General features: G+C 35.8%; 1 protein-coding gene and 1 long non-coding RNA gene across 3 annotated transcripts in view; one reads left to right on the top strand and one right to left on the bottom strand.

The window, feature by feature from the left end:
- NAA15 (N-alpha-acetyltransferase 15, NatA auxiliary subunit) overlaps positions 1-16,879 on the top strand; it is a 79,114-nt gene extending 62,235 nt beyond the window's left edge. Inside the window, exons 16-20 of one of the 2 annotated variants that reach the window (XM_008517015.2) lie at positions 4,120-4,228; positions 6,189-6,287; positions 11,905-12,048; positions 13,016-13,113; positions 14,441-16,879. In XM_008517015.2, coding sequence (XP_008515237.1) covers positions 4,120-4,228; positions 6,189-6,287; positions 11,905-12,048; positions 13,016-13,113; positions 14,441-14,641 — 651 coding nt within the window. In that variant the 3' untranslated portion in view covers positions 14,642-16,879. Of the gene's footprint in view, positions 1-4,119; positions 4,229-6,188; positions 6,288-11,901; positions 12,049-13,015; positions 13,114-14,440 lie in introns of both variants that reach the window. The other variant, XM_008517014.2, reaches the window with a different exon arrangement.
- Positions 16,880-17,259: 380 nt separating this feature from the next.
- Positions 17,260-26,794, bottom strand: LOC103549000 (uncharacterized). The gene is made up of 3 exons (XR_011537779.1): positions 26,664-26,794; positions 17,710-17,824; positions 17,260-17,585 (listed from the first exon to the last, which is right to left on the bottom strand). It is a non-coding gene; the product is annotated as an uncharacterized lncRNA (long non-coding RNA).
- Between the last annotated feature and the right edge of the window lie 708 nt (positions 26,795-27,502).

Genomic DNA, 27,502 nt, shown 5'->3' with positions numbered 1-27,502 from the left:
AGGCAGAGATGTTAGGACTAGAGTAAATATATATGTAAAGCATGTAGTGTCTATTAAAAGTGGTGATAGGCGAGTTTTTATATCTAGGCTAAATTGAGCTTGTTAAAAAGTGAGTTCTAGATGTGTATCTCCTACTTACCGATGTTGTCAGTTTACGATACTTCTTTATTGGACTTTGCTATTTGAACCTGATATCTTAAAAGTCCCTAAATATTTCCCCCCAGCCAAAATCTTATCTACCGTTTTTAACCATTAAGCTGAAACCAAGGTATTCATTGTCACATGAACCGTTTTGATTAAAAACATACCTTTGCACTTTTCTTCTGGCCCTTGACATCCTCCTACTCCATGTGAAAATAATTCTTAATTCATTATGTTAAAGCAAAATAGTAAGCACATTGCCCTAGAGTTCAGTTGTAGCCTCACTACTAACTAAAAATTCAAAATCACTGACTGCTATAACTAAGGAAAATTATAATACCTAACAAATAGAGTTGGAAAATATCTTTAGAACTATACCAGAGCAGGTGGACAGTAATGTCTCATAGCAGTATTGCTATTTGAGAATCATAGAGAAATCTAACTTGGAGTTCACGAGGATATATTGACATTTTTCCACAAATGTGTACTTTCTAGGAACAAAGATGATAGTTTCTTACGGTTGTTGGGAGTTTATTGGAAGAGTATACAGGGAAGTGAGGAGACACAGAAAATTGACCTTTTAGGCCTAGTGGAGAATCATGAAGTTATTCAGGGATAATAGCAACTTTAGGGGCCTTCCAACTTGATGCCTTGGCTTTCTTTGTTACTGCCATTTTTATCACTATCACTGACTGCCTGCCACCATCATTCTTTCCGCTTGCTTTCTCTCTATCCCATGACTTTCCTTAATAACTTTTTTCTTGTAACTCTTCATGTCTTGCATTATAGTTCTTAAAGAGAGGATCTGTTTGGATTGTTTAGTTGCTGTCTAAGAAAGAGTACCCCTACAGAACAGAATTCTTGAACCAGGCATCCCTATAGACTCTATTAGGTTTTGCTTGTGTCCAGCTTATAATGGCTGCTTTGGGGCCAGATGCTAGGTTGTAGTCTAATCATTTGTGGCTAGAGGTGGTAGAGTCTCAGAAGAAGATAATGCCTGTAGAAAGTGCTTCTGAGTGCTTTATTTGGAAGGAGCCTAGTGGAAGGCACCCAGTTTCATGGATTGCTCTTTAGTGTATACTATTCTTATGTGTTAGGCACATAACACCCCTCTTTTCCTAGATGCCCCCATCTAATGGCATCCACACCTACCCGTATCCCCAAAGTGGTGGCAGTGCCAAATTACACCAAGCCATCATAACCAGGAGAGGCATTTTAGGCTCTTTTAAAAGCTGCCTGCCAAGTCTGGATCTGCAATCTGTAATTGGCTATTTTGTGATCCTCTATTTCAGCATTCTTCCGTGTGGTAAATGGTAAATTTAATGTTACCAGTTCACAATAACATATATAAAATAAAATAAAAGCATTATTAAGTTAGCAGGAATTTCAGTTAAGGAGAAAAGGAAACTAGGAAGAGGTTTAGTTAATGAGTTTAATAGTTAGGTAACTGAGTATAAATCTGAAGTCTTGGTGGAAGCTGTATTGCTTTCTCCAACTTACCTTGCATGAGACAGTAGTTGGTATTTGTGAGTTCTCATGCAGCATCCATCCTATTATGTTACCCCTTGCCTTCAGTCAGCATTCATCTCAACTGGATTTTTTCCCCCTGTTTTACACACCCACATTTCTTATCAAGAGTAATGAGTCCTTAGTATTCCGTGTTTATAATAGTGTTCTAATAGTTTTAAATTTTTTGTTTCTATGCTGAGAGTATTGGGAGATATACTCCTATACAACATATCTTAATATGTGGATTAAATTTCAGGTCAGTTTATAAATGAAAATATTGCATATAATCAAAACTGCCCTTGCAAATGTCTTAAATTGCTCCTCAAACTGTCCCATTCTGCATCTGTTTAACTTAGGTAAATTCAGATCTTCATGACTGGATGTAATTTTTTGTTTGAGAGAAAAGAGTATGCATAATGCTGGCAATTCCATCCGATACTCCACTCAGTGAACATATGATCCCAACTAAGTTTGAGATGGGGGAGGTATGACTGCTATTTGTGTAGGCTGTGTCAGTTCTTGTGTGCCTCTCATAGTGTGAATATCTTTCTACAATGATTGTGATTTTGGTACTTAAATATATGGTTTTCATACACATAATGTAAACTAGTGATATTGCATATTTATATCTATATGTCTATCTTTACAACTTTAGGGATTTTCAAGGGTAGTTTTGACAATTTTTTTCTTTCGTCTTCAGCACTGATTTTAGAACCTCGTTCCTCTTTATATGCTTTTGTATATGTAACCCTGTACTGCATTATGTATAGGTAAATGTAGAATATAGTTAGCTTATTGTGGTTATGTATGTATATTTAAATGCCTAGATTTAGCCTGACAGAATCTTACCTGTGAGAGGCACACAACACATGTGGGGACAGCAGATCCACATCTCCTTTGGGGGCATATCTTCTCATTTACTAAGATTGTAGACAGAATTAAGTTCTCTCTTTTCTCTTTCCAAGTTCAAATACTTGATTTCAGTAAGTGTAATGCTTGTATTGATTTAACTTCCCTATATTCCTTGTTGTTTCCGGTTTGTAATAGCAGCTGTATCTCCCTGGTAGTAAATTATCCTGGTCAATACAGTGACCATCATTTCAGTCTGTACCCCTAGAGGCACAAAAAGCTTGGTATAGCTGGGTGGCAATTTCAGTTTCCAGTTTTCTTCCTTTCCCTGGGAACCATTTCTCCCCTGTATACCGTAAATTCCAACTCTGTAGAACATACAGCCATGGGAATAAGAAGCAAAATATTTACAAATGTGTGAGAAAGGCATACTTATGAGGGCCCCTGTTTTCTCCGTCTCTTGGTATCTACAGCTCTTAGGTCAGTGCTAGACACTGATTTCTGGTTTATCCTTCAGAATAATGCTAGCTGCTTCACACATTAGTACAAGATAAATCCCACAGACATCCCTTTGTTGCTTAACTTTTTTTTTTAATGCTGTGAAATAATTTCCTTGGCCAGAATCTATGTTGGTGAAACCATAATTACTGTACTAATAGAAGCATGCTGGACAGATATGGCAAATCCAAATTCCATTGAAGGTAAATTATTATTGCCTCTCTGATGAGAGAAGGTGAATAGAACCCAGATCTTCAGTGCCCTTCTGCTAAATATGGTGGTGTTCCCCACCACCATCCCAGTCTACTGAGAATAGTCGTCTCTCAATACTCAGTCTAGGAGTGTAACAATAGCACAATTATGAGGCAGACCTTACACATGTCCAGTAGTGGTTTACAAATAGGTAATTAATATGATGTTTTTTCTAGAAAAACTTTTTATTTTAAAATACGTTTAAAGTTACAGAAAAATAGGAAGAGTCGTTTTAAGGACTCCTATATAATCTTTATCATGATTCAGCATTTTTTAGTATTTTTATTTAATATGATTTTTATATAATTAGTAAAAGGTTACAGAGAGAGTTCTATAAATATAAATCTTTTCAAATGCCATCTCACCGTTAGTGTGGCATTTGAATAATTTTGAATGTCTATAGAATTTGTAGTGGAACAAAGTAACACAGAATGGATATTGTAGTATTTTTTAATAGCTTGATTATAGTTTGAATTTAAAAAGAGCATTCACTCGTTCTGTAATGTTCTCTATAGTTCCTTCTTAGTCCTCTCCATCCTGTTTCTCATCCCTCCTCTGTCAGTTTTTCCCCTTGGGTATCTTACCTGTTTCTCTTATTGTCTTTCCCTGGTTCTATTTTATCTTCTTCCTTACTTGTATAGTTTCTATCCAGAGATAATGTAATCTCTGTGGTTAAAAACCAGTGAAGAGTTCTAGAGTTCCAAAATCCCCTTTGTTTAGATTACAGGAGGTTAAAATATGACAGTATATTTCTGGGAGACTGGTAAGTGGTTTTTGTTTTTTTTTTTAAAGTGTTTTTAATAGAAAGAGTAAACTCACATCCCCCAAAAATCTTGCTTCCATTTGTATAATATCTTTTATTTTTGTTAGGTTGAAACTCCATTGGAAGAAGCTATTAAATTTTTAACACCGTTGAAGAACTTGGTGAAGAACAAGATAGAAACTCATCTTTTTGCCTTTGAGATTTACTTTAGGAAAGGTAGGCAATTAGAGTATAGTGGCCCTGATAAAATTGATCACTGTATTTCTTAGATATAGTCGCCAAACTCTGATACCCTCCACTGCTGTAGGATTTTTTGGCAAATGCCAATGCAGCTTCCTCATAGAAATGCCTGCTATGTACAAAATGTTGTGGGGAGGTACAATGATGCAATTGTCTCTTCCAGGACATTAAAATCAACAGTAGATGTACATACATAACTAGGAGTAAGGTAAATACAGTAATTACCATGTACATGTGTGGATAAAATTAGTTAATAGATATAGAGCTTAGAATAGTGCCTGGTACACAGTAAGCATTAAATAAATTTTAGCTATTATTAGCTATTGTTATGAATAGAAGATGTGATGTTTGAGGTGTGTCTTGAAGGATGAACTGTATTTCTAAAAGGAAAGGTACATAGAAAGGAAGAATATCCGTTAAGAAAACACAAGTGTTTGTAAATAATATTGAAGTTATTCCCTGAGCCAGGTAAAAGATCAATGAAGGGTCTTAGTTGCCAGGTTTAGAATGCATAAACTGTATATAATAGATACTAAGAAGATTCTATGATACTGAATTGATGTAATGCAAGTGGTTCATTGGAAAAAAAGCATATGGAAGGGAAGAGAAACTGGTTAGTAAGATCCAACAGAAGGTTGTTGCTCCAAACAGTGTCTCTCTCCTACTAAAGAGATTGAATAAAATGGTATCTCTGTAGAGTATCCATTAAAAAATCATGTTTACCAAAAGTAATTAATAATGTTGGAGAAAGGTTGCTTCATAACATTGTTTCAAAATAGGATGAAAAACTATAGTTTGATTTTAATTTTTATTAAGATATTTACCTAATTCTATTAAGGTATTAAGAAAAGTGGCTGGGAAGAAATCAAAAGGTAACAGAGATTGTCTCTTGATGGAATTTGATTAAAATATTTTCTATTTTCTGCAATAATTATGTTATAATTTGGAAAATAAGTTTAATAAATAGTTTAGTAATTTTAAAACTTTTAAGTTAGTACTTCTCCCTTTTTAACAAATATTCTTAACTGGAACCCCAAAGTACAAAATATAAAAGCTGTTCTGCTTCAGGTGGGAAAGAGCAATCTAAATTCCATTCAGTTGGCTTCTTGGCTATGTTCTAACCTCTGAAGGACTCTCCAGTGTTTGGAATCCACTGCACTAGAGTGAAATGGGTGGTGACAGAGGGCGTGGCAGTATTTTTAGCTTTCTGAGTGTTGGAGGTAAGGGAAAAGAAATTGTTAGAGGAGCCTGAGATTTTGAATTTCGCCATTTGGGGAATGGTACCAAATTAGGGAAGTCTTAACAAAGAGGTGATTATAGATGAGACTTGGCAGTATGGTGAGTATTCAGGTGCAGATTTACATTGAACAGGTGAAACACTACTGAAACTTGGGGAGCATGGGGGATCTGGGTGGGGGTGTAACATAGATAGAGATTAGAAAATGACTGAAAATATAACCTTGGTGAATACTCTACCTTTCAAGGGGGAAGAGGAGCCAAGGATTGACAGGAGAGGAATAGTCAGGTAGGAGGGAAATCATTTCACATGTCACAAAACACAAGGAAGGAGATAGTTTCAAGCATAAACAATGAAGTTTTTTAAGTAGTGGGGAAAATCCCTTTGTTTTGACTAAAGGAATTTAGGAAATGAAATGGCTTCACATTTCATTTCTTTGTTTATATAGCATTAGTTCAAATATTGTTGAATACTATCTAAATTTTTTATACTTCATAAAACCTTTTTTCTTAAAGAATGTTGTGTGGAAGGTACTAGCTAATGTTGCTAATCTGAGGAATTTGTGTGCTTAAGTCATATGTCGCAGTTGAGTTGTGATTGACTCTGAATTAGTTTTCTGTTTGTAAGGTCTTAGTCCTCCAAAGGAGGGCATCTTATTCTATCAAGTGATCAAATATATCTTACTTTTTCTTTTTATAGAGAAGTTTCTTTTGATGCTCCAATCAGTAAAGAGGGCATTTGCTATTGATTCTAGTCATCCCTGGCTTCATGAGTGTATGATTCGACTCTTTAGTACTGGTATGTTTTTGTTTTCTGTTACTTAAGTATTTGATTACAGTAGTTGATAGTGACTGTATAAGTGATCTATATAAGTTTATCATGAACTCAATCATTTTAACGCTAATGCGTATTAAATTAGCTTGGGGAAACAGCAGGATTCTTTTCTTTGTGATGAAGGTCTTTATTTTAAGACTAGAAACATTACCTGATTTTGACAGAATCATTCAAGTCCGGATATTTGAGAATCAGCTTTGTTTCCGTTTCTAAAAAGTTACATGTAAGTTGAAGTTTTGAATCATTTCATTATGTAAAGCTTCTTAGTAAATTGTTCTAAAATTGAAGAATCTCTTTGAAATTGATGTTATCTCCTTATTTAGCACAATTGTTTGAGTCGTAAAATTTTTGTTATTAAATATAGGTTAAAAAGAACTGTAAAACAATCAGTGTACTTTTCAAATATTTTGACGGTGAGATCCATCCGTTTTAATGTGAAGTAGAACTACAGAATTTTAGAGAATGAAAGGTGGAATTTTATGCTAATTATGTTTCATTTTATAGTTGGGAAATCTAGGATCTCAGAAGATTAAATTACTTATTCAAGCTAACATACATAATTATTGTTCTTCCTACAAGAGCTTTAAGTTTAGAAAAAAGGACTCCTGTAGTCAAGTAGTTCTGTTCTTGTTTTGATTGTTAAGTGACTGGAGAAGGAAAAATTGAATCTTAAATAGGACAGTCTGTAGAATTTAGAAATACTATTAAGTTACTTACCTCATTGCTAAATACTAGGCTCCATGAACCCATACGTTATATAAACATAATGAGATTTAAACCAGGCATTACAATCATTCTTTTGAAAAATGCTAAATTGTTCCATAAGAATATTGTTTTGATTTCTAAGAAAAAGTAAAGCCTTATTTAAATTATATTTATGCTTGTCAAAAAAAATGATTCCTATTATAGAAACTGAATCATAGAAATGTTTTTCCTCAATTTTTTAAAATTCTGAAGTAATAAATTATATAAGCATATCATAAAAATACAAGAAAAAATTGTTGTATTTAGAGAAAATAAAGAAGTTTCCTTTTTGTAAAGATTTTTTATTTTTTTCCTTTTTCTCACCAAAGCCCCGCAGTACATAGATGTATATTCTTCGTTGTGGGTCCTTCTAGTTGTGGCATGTGGGACGCTGCCTCAGCGTGGTTTGATGAGCAGTGCCATGTCCGCGCCCAGGATTTGAACCAACGAAACACTGGGCCGCCTGCAGCGGAGTGCGCGAACTTAACCACTCAGGCACGGGGCCAGCCCCCAAAGAAGTTTCTTTTTAGTCTCTTTTTTATATTAAAAAAATCTTTGAAATCATGAATCAGAAAATTAAGGCTAGAATAATTTTAATCCATTCTCAAGTTAGGATGGAGTGCACTTAAACTATTTTCAAAATTAACATACATGCTTTGTTTTATACAACCAGTTCTTTCCTGAAAGGTAGTAAAATAATACATATAAATCCTATGGAATTAGAGACTTTCCTTTGAAATATGAATTTAAAAGTGGCATATTTAAGCATATTTGCTTATAATGAATGTGTGGATTGTGAACATATGACTATTTTCTTGCAACACTTGTTTCAGAAAATTAAAATGTTCATGGACTTCAGAGAAACAAAGGCACAATGGTCCTGACATAAAAGTTAGAATTCCTGAGTGTCCCTGTTAACCATGCCCATTGCTCCAGCTGTTCAACTCACATCATTGTCAGGAAGAGAGTCACAAAGTGATCTTTATTTTGATTAAGTTTGGGGAATGAAAGCAGTGATAATTTGTAGTTAAAGGTGCACCGTCTCTTTAAAAAGCTTTTATGAAGTTGGGTAGACTGCTTATTACCTTTGTTAAGAACAGGTGTGTACTGTAAAGGCATTTGTGAAACTGGAGAGACACAAAATAGGGGCATGTTTGTTAAACCTCACAAGGTTCCTTCCTTTAACTAATATATTTGGTACTTCAAAAGATTTAACTTTGAAGTAATGTTTCAGGAACACATTTGTCACCTTAAGTTATATTGTAGTAACTCCTTTGCAAAGAGATCCTCACCAATAACACTTTTCTGGGGAGTATGGACGAAAAGACAATGCGTCTACATCTATTTTATCAGTTGTAGAAACATCTCTAAAGTGAATATTCATTTTCACATGGTTAAAGGTACCTTCCAAAACTCCAGAATGTTGTTATACTACCATTGTAATTAATATCTGCCACATATATGGTCATTTACCATATGGGACATTCCCATCCCCCATTTTTATGAGGATGATTTGGTACCCATTTAAAGTTTTTCAGTTTTTTTTTAAGTATTTTTTTTTAAAGATTGACACCTGAGCTAACATCTGTTGCCAATCTTCTTCTTTTTTCTTCTTTTTCCTCTCCCCAAGGCCACCCAGTACATAGTTGCATATTCTAGTTGTAGGTCCTTCTGGCTGTGCTATGTGGGACGCCGCCTCAGCATGGCCTGATGAGCGGTGCCATGTCTGCACCCAGGATCCGAACCAGGGAAACCCTGAGCTGAAGTGGAGCGCGTGAACTTAACCATTTGGCCAAGAGGCTGGCCCCGAGTTGTTGTTTTTTTTTTTAAGTCGTTGGACTTAAAGCAATTTAAATTACATTTCTGGTCAGTGCAAAGTAAAAGATAGGAGCTTAGGTATTCACTTGTTTTATTATTTCCTTATGTGTTTATATTCCCTCACATGCTTTTAAAATTAGCATTATTTGGTCACCTTAATCTACAATGAATCTTATATATCGTTTTCCTCTCTCATTTGTACAATCTCATTTCTTTTATCTGGAGATAATTTTCTTCTGTACTTAAGTATTTCCCCCAAAAAGACCGTGCTTAATACTCTCATTTATCTATTTTGTCATTTTAAGTGGCAATCACTAAGTGGGGTGTGCTATAACCTAGTAATGAATAGTCATTATCTCACACAAAATATGAACATTTTTTTACTCGAATTATTAACAAAAATGCTGGCTAGCCTGGGAACTCAGGGAAACTCCTTTTGCTAATCCCCTATTCAATGTAACTTTTCACAGTTGGTGATTAGTAAATTTATTCAATCTGCTAATAAACTAATAGCATGAATAAAACGTTATTTTAATTTTAGGATATCAGAGCACTCAAACCAAAAGCCCCTTACCAAAGGTTTTATTCCTCTCCCCCCAATTGTTACTCTTCCTTGATTCACAAGACTTACTGTTGTACCATGGAAGGTAATTAAGTAGTCAGATATTTTACTTTCCTGAGAACTCAATATTTTTTGGTTGGTTTTTATCACTTTTAAAGGATTTTTAGATTGATCCCCACACACACTAGTCTTTAGCAATGAAGGGTTAACTAATAACCTGTGACATTTGGGGTGCTCCTTTCCCTAAAGGCATAGGTAAAATTTCATTATACACAATTCCACAGGACATTCTAAGTGTTACTTGCAGTAGAATTTTTTGTTTTTTTGGGTAATTAGTAGTTTCCTGGAAATTATACTTCCAATCTACATGATTTAGGGAAGAAAACTGAGTCGGCTGTAAACAAGCCTTTTGTGAATCAGTGAGAAAATGATTTTGGAAACAGCTGTTAGTGGAAGTTGGGAGTTATTTATTTCCTATTTATGCATCCTGAACACCATGGATATATGTTCATATATTTGTTTTTAATTGAGCGGGCTTTTTTCTCCCCAAATCCCCCCAGTACATAGTTGTATATTTTAGTTGTGGGTCCTTCTAGTTGGGGCATGTGGGCCGCCGTCTCAACATGGCCTGACGAGTGGTGCCATGTCTGCGCCTAGGATCCAAACTGGTGAAACCGTGGGCCACTGAAGCGGAGCATGCAAACTTAACCACTCGGCCACAGGACCAGCCCCAAGTGGGCTTTTTTAAAAGCAGTTTATTTTCTGGGGAAATTGTTTAATCTGAGGAAGACAAGTTAAATGAAGTTAATGAAAAACATGAAAAGCTTAGCTTCTACCTATAATGAACTATGATGCAAACTATATAGTTATTTTCTCATCTGCACATAAAGTGTCTCGAAAGCGTTTCAGGCAAAACCCAACAAGGCCCATGGAAATAACATATTTTGTAGAATCCCAGCTGTGGTTTTTGACATGTTTATTGTATTGGCTATGGCCTATTTTAGCAACTTTTCTTCCTATTCTGTCTCTGCTTCTGTGCCCCCCCGAAAAACAAACATTGATAAATTGCCAAAACCAAGTTGAAAGTACAGCCATAATGGAGGTTAAGCTAAATTCTTTAGCTAGTACTTATTTATTTGAATGAATCGATTCTGTAGAATGATAGAAGAAATGCTGTTTAACCAACTAAGGGCATATCGATCAATTATTCAGTTACTAGTTATGTGTAGGATATTTCAGTTGGATGTTTACTACTCAAGAGTTGAGTGTTTTTTAAACTTAGGGTAGTGACTCATTAGTGAGACAATGAAAGCAATTTAGTGGGTCATTACCAGCATTTGAAAACCTAAAATAGAATAGAGTAGAAAATATCAGCATGTGTCACACAAAGTAAGGATCAGTGAGTGTTCTGTGAAACTTTTTTGCTTCACATAATAAGTTATCCTTTATAGGATACACATTCATGAGAATACAAATACTTCGTTGCAGTCAAAGTTTGAAAGCCGCCACCATAGTTCCTAACCATAAGGGAAAATCTTTTTATGTTTTCAGTCTGTGACAAAAATGGTAACTACAGTATATCAAATACCTATTATATAATTAGCTCTTTTATACGTAGCTTTTCCTTACTGTAATCCTTCTGGGTTAAATATTACTCCAGTTTTGCAAATCAAGGAATAGGTTCAGAGAGGTTATGATTTGTCCAAGCCTAGCTCCATACCCAGGTCTGTCTGGCTCAAAGCTCCAGACTATCTCTCTATACCAAAATAATACTGAAACAAAGCATAACTAGGATTCAGTCCAGAGAGGTTGGGGGTCAGCTTTTCCATCTCCAAATCTCAAAGCCTGGAAATACGACGATGACTGTGCACTCATTACAGGAAAATACTTTGGTCTTCCTTGGAGTTTATTGTATAGTGATAGCTTAATTCACATAGCCCCTGAAAATAAAGGTCAATGAAGTCAACCATGTTTTTTTTTTAATTGATAATTTTATAATGCCTTACTTGGGTATAGAAGAAAATGGAGAGGGTGAGGAAAATTCTATTGTCTTCAGCACTACATATTTGCTGTGACATTGTTTACCAGGTAGGTGCCGTCAAGCCCCTGCTTTACAGACTCTCTTTAAAGTTGAGAGAGGCAGCCCCTAGGGGCTTATACAAGGCCGTGGAACTACATCTTTCATCATCTATTTTTCTTTCTGTTCTTTTTCTGGAAATGAATCATCAGTCAATGAAATGTCTTTGAGTGCCTTTAGAAAATAGATTATTTAACACACACTCTTTAAATTTATATAGGTAAACTCTTCTTTAAATGTTGAATTATCAATAGGCTTATTTAGTCTTTGTATATAATTGCTTTGTTTCATTGGCCTCATCAAGTAGATAATTTAACTTCTACACACTTTATCAGAGTATCTAACTTCTAATAAGAGTTTGTCTTTAATTTGTTCAGCAGTGTGTGAAAGTAAAGATTTACCTGATACAGTTAGAACAGTATTAAAACAAGAAATGAATCGTCTTTTTGGAGCGACGAATCCAAAGAATTTTAATGAAACTTTTCTGAAAAGGAATTCTGATTCATTGCCACACAGATTATCAGGTAATCGCTTTGTTTTGTCCTTATCTTAGCCTTCTGAAACAACTTGTTTTTATTTTAATGACTCAATGACAAGGTTACACAGTTTTCATGTGGAAGAGGCAATGTGTATTTGTCACATTTTAGTCCCATGGCAACAGGAGCTTAAATATGCTTCCTATAAATTTTTTAAAATTTCTTAGATAAAATTATTACTGTGAATCAAGGTTAGTAGTTTCTCCTGGTTCAGTATAGGCATTACAGAGAAGCACGTATAACTGAATTTAGCTGTGTATTACATACAACGAAAGAGGAGCTTTCTTTCTATTTCTTTTCTTTTTCTCATCGACGTGCTCTTAAAATTCACTTGGATGTGACTGTCATCTTCCATTTCTCATGCTTATGTAAGATATCAAACTTGACAATGCTGAACACCTGAAAGCATCTCACAGGCAAGAGTCATCTGGCAAGGTTCTGTGCTAGTGAGCCAAAGTCTGGACTTGATGGGACCACATGGGTAGTGCTTTAGTAGTGTGCTTTTAAAATACCTGGCTAAGAAGCAGAGCAGCTTCGTATGCCTTAGTGAAATTCTGAATTCAGCTTTATGTCTCATACCATCAAGATTGGGTACCCCCCACCATCTTCCCCTCCTCCCCCAACATATGTATTTAATGAAGTATTCCCATCAACCTCATTTTAGAAAGAGGAAGACTATCCATGGTCCAACCACACAAAGACAAGTATTAGAATATTTGTATTTCTTCATAGTCTCTGTTACAATCATTCTCCTAGTTTGGACAGTAAGGCTATTTCTGGTCTACTGTCTCAGCATTTTTTTTTTTAAATAGTGATTCAAAATGGCTGTTCCCGTTTTCCTAATAAAGTGCCACACACTGCACACATACCTTGCATTTTATATTTGAATGAATCGAGGATAAGACGCTGGTTTTACCTTGAAATAAAACAAATTTCCTTTTTTCTTCTCCTTTAGCTGCCAAAATGGTATATTATTTAGATCCTTCTAGTCAGAAGCGAGCTATAGAGTTGGCAACAACGCTTGATGAATCCCTCACTAACAGAAACCTCCAGGTAAAGAGTTTTTCATAATCTCTCTGTTAGAGTACCTGACTACTTTTTGTTTCTCTTTCCACCAAGAGAATAATTTATTTATGTATATTATTCTCCAAACCATTATGAATCCATGTCAGAAACTCACCTTATCTTAAGTTAATTTAGGACTATGTGTGTGCGTGCACATGCGCAGCAAGCTACTTGGCATTCAGTAACTAGTTTCACATCTGTTACTTAGAATAATTTTTTGAGAAATATGTTTTAGAAAAATCATATGTACATTCCATAGTTAAATTTTGGATTTCAGTTCATATCTGCATTTCTGAGCAAGCAGTGGTCTCAGTGAAGATTTTGACATATTTAAGATGTATTTACCAAGGGTTAAATTAAAATGCTCATTTTATAGCTTGTACTATAACATGAGGATTAAGTAGAGAAAAAGATAATATGGGTGTGTTGCAAAATACAGACTGTAGTTTAGACTAAAAATGAAGGACAGCTACTGTGTATGATAATCGGCCAGATAAAAAAGCACCTGCTGAAAGACAGTTAGATAGAGTCCCTTAATAGCAAATGAAGGAAATACCTGTGAAAGAAAAATTTGACTTGTTGGATGCTAATTAATGCATCATTTAGATTAGAACCTTTCCAGACTGGCAAAGTTTGTGGGGTATTATATATCTGGAAACTATGTAGTGTTTTCAAGCAAAAAAATGAAGAAAGAAAACATGAGAAATGCAAGTCAACATGAGAATAAAAGAAAGCAGAACTATGTAGGGGTTTGGTTGAAAGAGTTATCAATTTTCATGATCACATTTTTCTTGCATACGTGCACTTTGTGTTGGAGACCTTCTTTCCTCCTTTCTTGCACATACCTTAAGGTTCTCTTTCATTTGAATGCAAGGTTGAAAAAAAATGTTTAATTTTGCCAACTGGCTCTAAGCCTCCAAAAAAAACTTAAAGGCTTAAGTGTAGTAATTGACAATAGCGTGTAAATTTCGACATTTATGCACAGGGCTAGGCTAGGCTGAGGCAATGTTGCCGCCTGGAGTTGGACATTTGCTGAGAGTGAGTTGACTCTTTAAATGTAGCACCCTGTACACTTTGCTTGGCCCACCTTAGTCCTAGCCCTGTTTATACATATCCGTCCTTTTGTATAAACACTGCAATTCTGAAGAAACTAATTCTAATGAAATGTATATGTGGGAGTAAATGCTTTTGTTTATCTTAAATATGTACATTTGCCTCTTATTTTGGAAATCTGTTGATAATGGAATGTCTAATGAAGTTCACAGTAAAACCTTTTTTTGGCCAAGTTATAACATGACCTTTTTTCTTTCTTTAGACATGTATGGAGGTGTTAGAAGCCTTGTGTGATGGGAGCCTAGGAGATTGTAAAGAAGCTGCTGAAGTTTATAGAGCAAATTGTCATAAGCTTTTCCCTTACGCTTTGGCTTTCATGCCTCCTGGATATGAAGAGGATATGAAGATCACAGTTAATGGAGATAGTTCTGCAGAAACTGAAGAACTGGCCAATGAAATTTGAACATCATTGAACAAGCAAATGGAATGACTTTGGACCATATCTAGTGTATAATATTTTTGTCACGCACCTGCTGCATTGCTCTAACTTACACAGAATGAGAAGAGTAAATGTTGTTGCCTTCAAATAGTGTTTTACGTTTTTTTATCCTGCTGAAAAAGTATATATAAAATATCTAACATATTACAGGATATAGGTTCAGTTTCTTAAAAAATTAAAAGCTGCTAAAATTGAGGGTTAAAAAAAGATACCTTATCCTATTCCTACCTACCCACCCATGTTTTTAAACTAATTTATATAAAATCTGGAGGCTGTTAACAGCTAACAAAGCAGGTGTGTGGCAGAAATATTACTTTAAATTTGTCTTGTGAGATTTTACTATATCTCAGACAGCATAAATGCTGTTTTAGCACTGGATTCTTTCACTGAGCACAAAGAGTTGTTGGGGCTTTAGCATCTGACTGATTTTGTTACGGGGTTGATTCTGACCATAGGAAGTATGCAATGTGAATCACTATTTACAGAGAAACCTACAACAGATGCTTGATGTTGTAGAAGCTGGGACATATAGATACCAAGCAGAATTATAAGAAACCTAGAGGGTGTTCAATACGCTTGTTGTGTTTCCAAAATTCACTGTACATGATCAGTTTGGTGTTCTTGTACCACAGTTTTTAACTGAAGGAACCAGTTGGAACAATCTCAATTTTAACTAAAACTTGAAGAACTAAAATAACAATGCAAAACGTTCAGCATTGGTTTGGCCAAACTTGTTAAAACTGTAATGCAAGAACCAAATGCACTGTGATGTGGCACCAACTAATTAGCAAGCATGAATTTTTTCACCCAAGAGTGAAAAAAGAAAATCTACCATGGCTTGAAGTTAAAAGAGCAGAACTCCTGACTACCATTCTATGACTGATCAAGAGACTAATAGTTAAAACCTCAGCAGGCCTTGTTCACGATATGCAGAAAAAAAAGTGCTGCAGTTTAGATACCTCTGGAATTTTTCCACAGTGTCACAGGTTTGTAATACTTGAAGCCCTACATTTCTAAGAATATATTTCTTGCTCAGTTGTTTCAGGCAAGCCCAAGACTTTGTAATTTTTAAAGGGCCCAAGATTTTTTTTTTCAATAACAGACCAGCTTCTTTTTCCTGCAGTTACAGATGTAATTCCTTTTTGTTGTCAAACATAAGGTACCAAATATGATGCAATAAATTGTTTTGAAAAACAGTTGTGTGAATATTTCAACTAATCTGTGTTGGGCTTCTGTGAAAATACACAGGTGGAAACAGAGGTGCAAGCCAGAGGCAGTGTATTTGCTGTAAGGCTAGTGCAGAGGGGAGCTGTGTAGAATGGGCTGAGTGCTGGCGTCAGGGAAATTCCGGAAAGCAAGTGTGGTGCTGCTCCTGCATTAAGATTTCAGTGAGGGCTAGGATGGTGGCAGGTACTATGAATGTAATTCATGATCCATTATTTGAAAGCAAAACTGAAAATTGCTGTTTTCATTGAGAAAATGAGCCTTAAAATGTTAAACCTGTACATTGAGAACAGTCTCAGGCTCAGTATTCTCATTGCGTTTGTAAGATCTGAGCAAATACGATTAGGTAAAATAAATTGATTGTATATATAATTGACCTTTTTGTGGTACTTTTAGTTCATAGAAAGGGTATTCTAAAGGGAATTTCCAGGAAACCTGATCCTTTTACTGATTGAACACTTGTGCTAAACTCAACCTTTCATAGTACATGACCTGCAGTCCACATCCTAGTCTAACAATTTAGTGATGTAAAGAGAAGTACAAACTGAACTCCAGTGCTTTGTTATGTTTTATTAACTAGCCCTGTCTCAGGAACATCTTAACAGATGGCAAAAAAAAAAACACAAATAACTTTTTTTTCAACTTCTCCTATGAGTGGCAACTGAAGTTCTTATTGTTGGGAAAGAACACTAGTGCTACCTCTGCCACTAATGAGGTGTTTGGAGGAGGCACCAGCCATATGATAGGGGGTGTACGTGTGAATTATGTTTAAACTCTACTGTATATTAAAATGAAATTCATATATTTGTCTTGACAATGTTCAAATGATGTAGATTGTCTTAGAATGAATATTCATGAGTACTCAGAACTCTTGATGCAGATGCCACCGTGAGGAGCTAAATTCCTAACGTGTATATTGTATTCCAACCCAATTTTACTGGAAATATTGAATAAATATTTTATTTTCTTTCAGGTTTACTTGATAGTGGATACATTGTCTGGTGTCAGAGGACCTTGACAGGGTTCATTTTATGTCCAGACATCACCCCTAAAACATTGTACTGTGCCACTTTGAGTAGTATCAACTGGATCATCTCACGTTTGCCTCATTCACTCTTAATTCCAAATGATACTGTGGGGGGAAAACAGGGTTAGAAAAACAAGTGGAAAAAAAAATGCAGTGATGTTGTAATCTAAACAAGTGCCTTATGTTTATTGCTAAGAATTGGTGTTATCAACCCTTTTGAGAAGAAAGGGTCCATTGACCTGTATTAACATAGGAAAGTAAAGTTCTTTTTGTTTTTCTTTATATTTACTACTCTTGTCATTTCTCATTTAAAAATGAAAATCTGACTAGGTTAGTTTATTCAGCTTTAATTAGATAGTTGAGTCATACATTTTCAGCGTTTTCCTGTGTCTGTTTATTATGCACAAAAATACAGTGTGATCTATAATAGCATGACTAAAAATAGTCCCAATATAAGTGAGTAGTTGTTCTGTGGGTTTTATCAGGCCCTTGTTTTTCACAATAGCAATAATTTTATTGCTATTAGAGCTGTGGAATTAAAGCTGTGATTAAGAAGAGGCCGGAAAATTGTGGTCTAGATTCAGGTAGGCTGTGATAAATTCAGGGCAGTCTCTTCTGCACAATCTCTAGGAATACTTCAGTTGCCGTATGTAGCTTCTGTTTGGAAAAACATAAAATGTGAAGTGTTGGATTTTCTTACAAGATGCGTATGTATTTGTCTTAGTGATTACCAGCCTTAAATTTTGAAATTATTCTTAAGAGAATTCAAAGGAAGACTGACCTTTCGGATGGATGGAAGGTAGTCTTTCTGTTCTAGCTCATGCTCCACTTCAGGTTGCAAAGTTTCTTGATACCATTCTGCTATCATCTAAACTTTGCTGAATCCACTGCTAAACCTAAATTGAAAACAAAACCCCATGGAATGAATGGCTGTGTTGCATTACATAGGGAGCTGAAAGCTTAAGTTTTGTTCCAATTTTAATGGTTGGAAATCTCACAACTTGCAGCAATAAAACATTTTTGGAAAAGGTTATTTATTGAATTGCACTTTTCGCATTTCAGTATGCAGTCTACAAGATGGATGTTGAAATAAAAGTATTGATAGTGTGCAGGAGGTTTTGGAGAAAAGAATGCACTTACTTCGATAAAGCAGGATTGTTGGTTACATACTGTGAGTTATACAGCCTATTTAACACTGCTACCTCCGTCAGAACATGCCCCCTTCTCATGGTGTCATAAAAATGGGCAGAAGGAAAGGGAGCAGTATGTAATAGGAAAGAGGGTCTAAAAGTTTCCAGCCTTTGTTTATCCAGTTGCCTTTGAAGCAATGCCATCTTGGGACTGTAGCCAGAAGAAAGAAAAAATTGGTAGTATTTAAATGAGAACTTTTACTAAATTGTCAAACATAGACAAGCTTGGAATCTTAATATTCAGTGCTCTTTACAGAGTTATGTGTGCCAAAAACAATATAGACTTTGTTTCAAGGCTGCTTGTAGCAAAAGTAAAGTTGATACTTGGCAATCTAACAAGACTATAATGTAGTTCTTACATTTTCTTATCAGGCCTTTCTTTGTGTCTATTTTAAGGGTCTGTATTAATTCATACAAGTGGTACAATTCTTCCTAACTGGAGAAAGATTGGTGGTGATGAATATATGATGGAAATTTTCTTATATGTGATATAAAGATTTCTGCTATTGCTACATCTTCAGCTTGACCTCAATAAGTACAAATTATCTTCTCATTTAGAAACAAGATTGGAATGAAGAGATTTTTGGAATATGTCCTGGATCCCGTGGCTTGCTTTCAGCTAATTACCTTTACCTTCTAGGTTTAGTTACCTGTGCGTTGTCTAACAAACAAGAAGCCTCTCTGTACTGTTCTACGGCTGTCTTTCCAATCTACCGTAGTTGCCCAACAGTGAGCTTCTATAAACTTACCACTTCTTTACTTTGATCTACCAGTTTATTGAGTCCGCTGTCTAATGCTTGATGGCGCATCACAACTGGCATAGGAACTGGCTTTTCTAAAGTGTTCTCCGAAAACTCTGGTGTTTCTTCATTAATAATGAATAACTAAATTAGCTACCACCTCATCTTTCTTTTGAACTAATTTGCCTTCAAGTTGTCCTAATGCTGGTTGATATCTTTAAAATGAAAAGGGGGCCATTTAAAGAAGTAGATAACAAACCTATCTCCCAGATTCTTCCCCTTTAAATTCTGAACTTTGGAATACTAGATACTAATTAGTCCCTTCTGTCTATTAGGACAGTAATAGAAGTATTCAGAAACATTCAGCTGGTGGTGTACTGTTGACATTATTTGCTCAGATCTTCATTGAAAAGGACCTAAGCATAAGCCAACCACTTCACTTGTAATTTTTAAAATAACTTAAAAGTTTTATTCCCAGAGCCCAGTTCTTATTTCAAGCATTCCATTTCACATAACATTTTTCACTCAACTGCTAGGATGCTTTTTGTTTGGAGAAATGTCTAATTATAATATGAAGTTAAATGATTAATGCTTTGGTTCAGACTCATGTAAATCCATTTCTAATGTGATATATGAAATCTTAAGGATTTACACTGGGTACATTTTAGTATAAAGCTATAGTGACTAGGAGAGTACATAGTAGATATTCAAATATTTGTTAAATTTGCTGTGAATATTAATATTGCCCTACAGATTGTAGAAAATAGCAATAAAGTACTATTAATTTTCAGGTCACAAATTTTTTATCCCTTATCTGTTGACTTAGAGTACTCCCTATATTTGCCCCTTGTCCTTCTCTGTTGGTCTTAAGGAATTTCCTCAAAATAGCACAGATCCATTATATTTTAAATATGTTGAATGGATTTCTTTTTTTTCTTTTCCATTTTTTCCTTTTTTTTAAATTAAGGTTATGAAAGTTAACATCCTTGTAAAATTACAGTTGTACATCATTATTAGTCATGTTGTAGGTACACCACTTCACCCCTAGTGCCCTCCCCCCACCCCCCTTTCCCCTGGCAACCACCGATCAGTTCTCTTTGTCCATATGTTAACTATCACCTATGAGTGGAGTCATACAGAGTTCGTCTTTCTCTGTCTGGCTTATTTCACTCAACATAATACCCTCAAGGTCTATCCATGTTGTTGTGAATGGGACGACTTTGTCCTTTTTTATGGCTGAGTAGTATTCCATTGTGTGTGTGTGTGTGTGTGTGTGTATATATATATATATATATATATATATATATATATATATACACCACATCTTCTTTATCCAATCATCAGTTGCTGGGCACTTAGGTTGGTTCCATGACTTGGCTATCGTGAATAATGCTGCGATGAACATAGGGGTGCATGGAACTTTTGGAATTGCTGATTTCAGGTTCTTAGGATGGATACCCAGTAGTGGGATGGCTGGGTCATAAGGTATGTCTATTCTTAACTTTTTGAGGAATCTCCATACTGTTTTCCATAGTGGCTGCACCAGTTTGCATTCCCACCAAAAGTGTATGAGGGTTCTCCTTTCTCCACAGCCTCTCCAACATTTGTCACTCTTGGTTTTGGATATTTTTGCCATTCTAACAGGTGTAAGGTGATATCTTAGTGTAGTTTTGATTTGCATTTCCCTGATGATTAGTGATGATGAGCATCTTTTCATGTGTCTATTGGCCATCCGTATATCTTCTTTGGAGAAATGTCTGTTCATGCCCCCTGCCCATTTTGTAATTGGGTTGTTTGATTTTTTATTGTTGAGTTGTGTGAGTTCTTTGTATATTATGGAGATTAACCCATTGTCAGATAAATAACTTGTGAATATTTTTTCCCAATTAGTGGGCTGTTTTTTTTTGTTTCAATCCTGTTTTCCCTTGCCTTGAAGAAGCTCTTTAGTCTGATGAAGTCCCATTTGTTTATTCTTTCTATTGTTTCCCTCATGTGAGGGGTTATGGTGTCCGAAAAGATTCTTTTGAAGCTGATGTCAAAAGAGTGTACTGCCGATATTGTCTTCTAGAATTATTGTTTCAGGCCTAATCTTTAGGTCTTTGATCCATTTTGAGTTTATTTTAGTAAATGGTGAAAAAGAATGGTTGATGTTCATTCTTTTACATGTGGCTGTCCAGTTTACCCAGCACCATTTGTTGAAGAGACTTTCTTTCCTCCATTGTAGGCCCTCAGCTCCTTTGTCAAAGATTAGCTGTCCATAGATGTGTGGTTTTATTTCTGGGCTTTCAATTCTGTTCCATTGGTCTGTGCACCTGTTTTTGTACCAGTACCATGCTGTTTTGATTACTGTAGCTTTGTAGTATGTTTTGAAGTCAGGGATTGTGATGCCACCAGCTTTGTTCTTCTTTCTCAGGATTGCTTTAGCAATTCGGGGTCTTTTGTTGCCCCATATGAATTTTAGGATTCTTTGTTCAATTTCTGTAAAGAATGACATTGGAATTCTGATTGGGATAACGTTGAATCTGTAGATTGCTTTAGGTAGTATGGACATTTTAACTATGTTTATTCTTCCAATCCATGTGCATGGAATGTCTTTCCATCTCTTTATGTTGTCGTCAATTTCTTTCAAGAAGGTCTTGTAGTTTTCGTTGTATAGATCTTTCACTTCCTTGGTTAAATTTATCCCAAGGTATTTTATTCTTTTTGTTGGGATCGTGAATGGGATTGAGTTCTTAAGATCTTTTTCTGTTAGTTCATTGTTAGCATATAGAAATACTACTGATTTATGTATGTTGATTTAAACCCTGCAACTTTGCTGTAGTTGTTGATTGTTTCTAATAGTTTTTCTATGGATTCTTTGGGGTTTTCTATATATAAGATCATGTCGTCTGCAAACAGCGAGAGTTTTACTTCTTTGTTGCCTATTTGGATTCCTTTTATTTCTTTTTCCTGCCGAATTGCTCTGGCCAAAACCTCCAGTACGATGTTGAATAAGAGTGGTGAAAGTGGGCACCCTTGTCTTGTTCCTGTTCTGAGAGGGAATTTCCTCAAAATAGCACAGATCCATTATATTTTAAATATGTTGAATGGATTTCTTACATCTAGTTTTTGGATTCTTTTCTGTAGTTTGTCAGAGGAATGGTTGTGACGGGCTTTGTAGGAAGCAGATGACTGGAGGACCATCCTCTCACTTTCTCAGTTGCCTCTTCATTGTGGCTTTAGTTGCCAGTGACTCTACTCATCCTTCATGTCTTTAGCAACCAGCCACCCAGGTAACATCATATCCAGTGGAAGTAAGTTACTACAAAGATTGTCACTCAGTAGTAGTTTTTCATCAAACAGTATGAAGGGGCTGGTAACACACACCGCCTACCTGGCAAGCTGTGTTTTCTACAGCCTAGTATCTCCACTTTTAATCAAAGGAGACACTAGATAGGAATCTGTAATGATTATTTCTAGACACTTGACCTACAGTCAGTGTTTATCGCAATGAATAGCTGTGGTCCACAGTTAACCTTCTCTACTTAGGATAGGCAAAATTGACTCCTTTCAAGTCATAAACTCAACCCTGTTTGTATATTAGAAACCCAGGGGAACTATTTAAATAACACGCAAACCTCAATGCCCAGGCCCACCTGCAAAGATTCTACTTTAAATGATCAAGAGTCAGGCCTGGGCATTGGTCCTGTCCTTTCTTTTTTTCAAAGACTACCCTGGTGACTTTAAGGTGCATCCAAAGTTGAGAACCACTGTCCTTGATGAGGAAGAAGTTTTAAATATTTTATAATATTGGGGTTTTTTCCCTCAAAGAGAGGGGCAAGCAACTACATAAGTAAAAAAAGTTTACCCCATCTTACATTGAGGGGAAGAACTTGTATCTGAAGTTTCTGTCAAGAGCTTTCTGGTTATTTTTAAGTCCATGCTTTTCTCTACTTTAATCATGCTGCTAAACTAGACTACCTTAGATGCTGGGATTCAAAGAAAAAGAACCACCTCTTCCTAGTTTTATTAGATGTCATGGTAACTTGTCTCCATTGAGGCAACTTTTAAAACATAATTGCCATAGCAGATGCTTGAGTTTTTGAGTGGATGAGTACCAAAGCAAAGCACAGTGTGGCAGGCTTTTAAACAAGTATAGGTGGTAGATACGACTCCCTGAAAATGCATGCGCACCTAACCCCCAATCAAGTATATGTTTTTTTCTCCCCCAAAGACTGCATTTTCCATAAACGAGTGAATTGCTGTTACAAATCTCACATGTGAAAGGAACCGTGATTTTTAGGACAACCCGAAGCTACATGTTGGCCTGTTAATAAAGAATCTGGAAAGGAGATTTACATGCTACAAAATCATATTTCAAACTAAAACCTGCTTTATGAGATCTGTTGAAATAACATTCTGTATAGATCTCCCTAATCTGTCCATTCTAATATTTTTCTTTAATACAATAAGGATTGTTTTAGAGACTAACCCTCAATTCTATCTAGTTTGTTCTTGACGGGTTAAAGAATTTGATAAATGAGTCTGGTTGTGTTGACACTGTTCATCACCATTCTCAAGTTTATAGACATGGATGATTTTCTCACCTTTGCAACCTGGAGGGTCTTAATTGTTTTAGCCTTTCGAATAGAAGGCTTTCCTTATGCTTTAGTACTCTTCTCTAATCTTTGTGGCTAAATACTAAATTATTGTGGCTTGGTACAACAATAGTATGATGTAGTTAAAACACGCGATTTTAAGTCAGACAGAACTAGGTTTAAATCCTGGCTCAGCTCCCTTAGGCAAGATACTAAGAATTCCTAGTGCATGTAGCTGTTGGAAGGATTAAGTAACATACTGCATATAACATAATTCCCACAAGGCCTGACACATAGTAAGCATTCATTATAAATATCAGTACTATTAGCAAAAGGATGTCCTTTTCTGTTTAGTTGTCAGTACTCTACGTGATTATCTTTATTTCCCTATGCAGTACTTTGGGCCAGCATATTCAGGAAATGGTTTATAGTCTTTTCCTAGGTACTAGCAGCTCAAATTTTTATTTTTTCCTAGTACTTTATATGTGCTAGTTCTTTACACTATTTTGCCTTTTTACACAGAAAACCACCTGTAATACCTCCATCCTCCATCATCATTTTGACATTCATGGAAACTATAACTCGTGTTAGTGAACTTGGCAGATTTCTTGATTCTGCTGTTTAAAATTATTTAGAAGATGTGAAATAAGGCCAGTCCCGGTGTCCTTCCTTCCTCTCGGTAGTTATTGAATGCCTACCACCTCCAGGAACTATGCTTCATATTGGGGATATATGACATGGTCCTCGCTCTCATATTTTTCACAGGCTAGTAAAGGAGACAGACAAATCAAGAAATGATTCCAACAGCGATCTGTAAACCCCTAGGAGTCAGTACTCATTTCTGTTTGGATGGACTAGGAAAGTTTAACAGAAAGAATGTTCACTTGAGTCTGGAAAGATAAAGATGAGTTGCCTAGACAGACAAAAGATAGCATGGGCCTAGAGGCACAGATACATGAAACAAGATATACTATCATGCGCTGCATAACGACATTTCGGTCAACAGACTGCATATAGACGGTGGTCCCAAGACATTAGTACCATGTAGCCTAAGTGTATAGTAGGCTAAACCATCTAGGTCTGTGTAAGTACACTCTGTGATATTCCCACAACAATGAAGTCATCTAATAATGCTTTTCTCAGAATGTGTCGTCATCGTTAAGTGACACATGACTGTAGTGTATTCAGGGACTTTATGTAAACTAGTGTGAACAGAATCTAGGGAATGGAGCTGAGGCTCAGAGTAGAGGGAGACTTAGATGACACTAAAAGACTAGATTTGGCTTTGTGTAAGCAAAGGACAGTTATTGAAGAATTAGGGGAGGATGATAAGTGTTTAAGAGAATTTTTTTAGCAATGTGATGGTGTGGATGGGGAGCAAGGTTGGAGGCACCAAGACTAACCAGGAGACTCAAGTTGAGCTAATGAATAATGGCTATCATTCGCTGAGCTCTTACTATGTGCCAGGCAATGTAGTAAGCAATTATTGTAGTTAGTTCATTTCAGCCTTGAAAAAGCCACATGAGACAGTCATCATTCCATTTAATAGAAAACTTGAGGATCATAATTGGCCCATGGTCACACAGCTTGTAAGTGATAAAGATCTGCTTTCAAGCACAGGTATGTCTAACGCCAAAGTGCTTGCTTCTGATCAATATAACCTCTGGCAAGAAGTGGTAAGGACAACCACAGTAAGTATGGAGAGGAGAGCAGGGATTCATGAGATGTTAAGAAGGTAGGACCTAGATCAGCTGACTCTGTTGGAGGGAGGAGGGCAGTGCACAGGGAAGTTAAAGTTAACAATGATGTCCAGAGTTTTGGTCTAAAACTGTCTTTGTGTGATTAAGAGAGTAAGAATTAGGAAGAAGAGACTGAGGAGAAAAGAGGGTTTTTTAAGACATGAATTTTAGGTGCTTATGGGACAAAAGTAAGTCCCTTAAGATGTGTAGTAGGCAGCTAGGTATATGGGTCTGGAACTTAGAAGAGAAATGACTTGAAGAGTGAGTTGTGAGTGGTGTGGCTTGGACAAGACTGCTCAAAGAGAATGAACAAAGATGATGACTCGCAAATACCAAGAGAAGGAGGTAGAGGAGGAGAAGCTAGCAAAAGAGACCAAGAAATAGTCAAAAAGCTAGGAAAGGAGAAGATAATGGTGTTGAGGAATCAAAGTTTTTCTAGTATTGGACTCAACAGGGTCAAAAGCAAGATACTATAATTCACATCTATCAAGTTGGTAACATTTTAAAAGTCTGAATATCAAATGTTGGCAAGGATGTTGAAAAAAACATGGGAACCCTCAGGCACTGTCTCTGGGAGTATAAATTGGTATAATCATTATGAGGGCAATTGGCAATATTCACTTACTAAAATTAAACGTGCGTATCCTATGAACCAGCAATTCCCACTAGGCGATATAGATATAGATATAGATATAGATATAGATATATAGATATGTCCTGTAAACATTCCTACACATTTGCCAGAGAGACGTCAAAGAATGTTCATCGCAGTATTGTTTATAATAATGAAATTTGGAAATAAAATGTCTGTAACATAAGAATGGATAAATTGTGCTATGTTCATTTAATGGAATGCTATACAGTTAGAACAAATAAACTAGCATTAAGTGAATCAAGGATTACCCTCCCAAACAGTGGTGATCAAAAAAAAGCAAGTTAAATGGCATCATATCGTATTTCTTGTACATAAATTTTTTAAAAATGTAAAACAACACTAAGTATGGTTTATGGATATATTCACATAAAGTAAAAGTTTGAAAACAGCTTGAGAATTACAGACACAAAATTCAGGCCAGTGGTTCTCTTTAGAGGAGGGAGAGGCACATAGGTGGCCTATTAATTTTTATTTCTTAAAAAACATGTTTGAGATAATGTGGCAAAATATTAAGATTTGGTGTTTTTGTTAATTTTGGGTCTATATGGGATACCTTTTTAAAGTTAAAAAAGTAAAACAATTTAATTTTTTATTCCTCACTGAAAAAGTAGGTGGACAAAAAATACTGGATAATACTAATTCACTCAGAAAGTAGAGAATCTACAATTGAAACAAATGCTGCTTTTGTTTCTATATTCTCCCAAAAGGTCAAGGGCACTTTTACTGATTTATCAAGAATAGTGAGAGAATGAAAAGCAGGAGGGAGCATTACCAGGATGTGTAACATAATTTTTCAGGAGGAAAAGAGGCTCAGTAATATCTAAACATTGTTACCTTCGTAATTTCCAAAGTGCTCCTCTGTAGGTGCTATCCCTTCTTTACAGAGATGTTAAACAACTTGCTACAGGGCACCCAGCCAGTAGTAGAAGGCCAGGTCAAAGAAGCCGTGTGTGTCTTTCCCTGTGTCACTCCTCCCATTATTAGCTGGATGTTCAAGGTCACAGAACTGTAGATGTCAGAGCAGGAACTTGAACCCAGGTTTTTCATTTCAAGGCAAACTAAACCACTCTATGTTCCTGGATCCCATTATTTCAACTAGAGAGCTATTACCGAAGTTAAATGCCTTGTGCTATTTAGAACTTCCTTAGAAGAAAGAATTGTTGAAGTAAAAAAATGGGTATTTTCTAAACTGCATTTTTAGTCAGTATTTGTTTATCCCTTTTGTTACATACAACATACTTTATTCTGACACTGCTTTATGTTTCAAACTTTTCTTTTCCGTAACTCCTGGTTATGCTGGCATTTGGAATTCCTTTTACAATGGGAAAGTGGATCTTTAAGATGGTGAAGATAAGTGTGTAAGATCATTTGCCAGTTCCATGAATTAGAAACTACCATCCCTGTATACCCTTAAGTGAAATACAGTGTCCTGCGAAAGAAACCACTCCAGTGGATAAGATGCAAGTAGTAAAGTGGCCAAGAGCTGTAGGTTATAGATGTGTTGATTATTAGAGATTGTCAGTCTGTCTTGCTAAAGTATTATAATTAGAAACCAAGAAAATAGGGTCCATCTCCACTTACCATTCACCCCAACTACAATGTTATACTTTAGGCCACAGAGTAACTCCTTCTGAGTAAAATGAGGGAAAACATTACCATTACTGAAAACTATT

Source organism: Equus przewalskii, chromosome 2, assembly GCF_037783145.1.
Source record: "Equus przewalskii isolate Varuska chromosome 2, EquPr2, whole genome shotgun sequence".
Classification (NCBI taxonomy): domain Eukaryota; kingdom Metazoa; phylum Chordata; class Mammalia; order Perissodactyla; family Equidae; genus Equus; species Equus przewalskii.
This window is presented reverse-complemented; position numbering and strand designations above follow the sequence as displayed.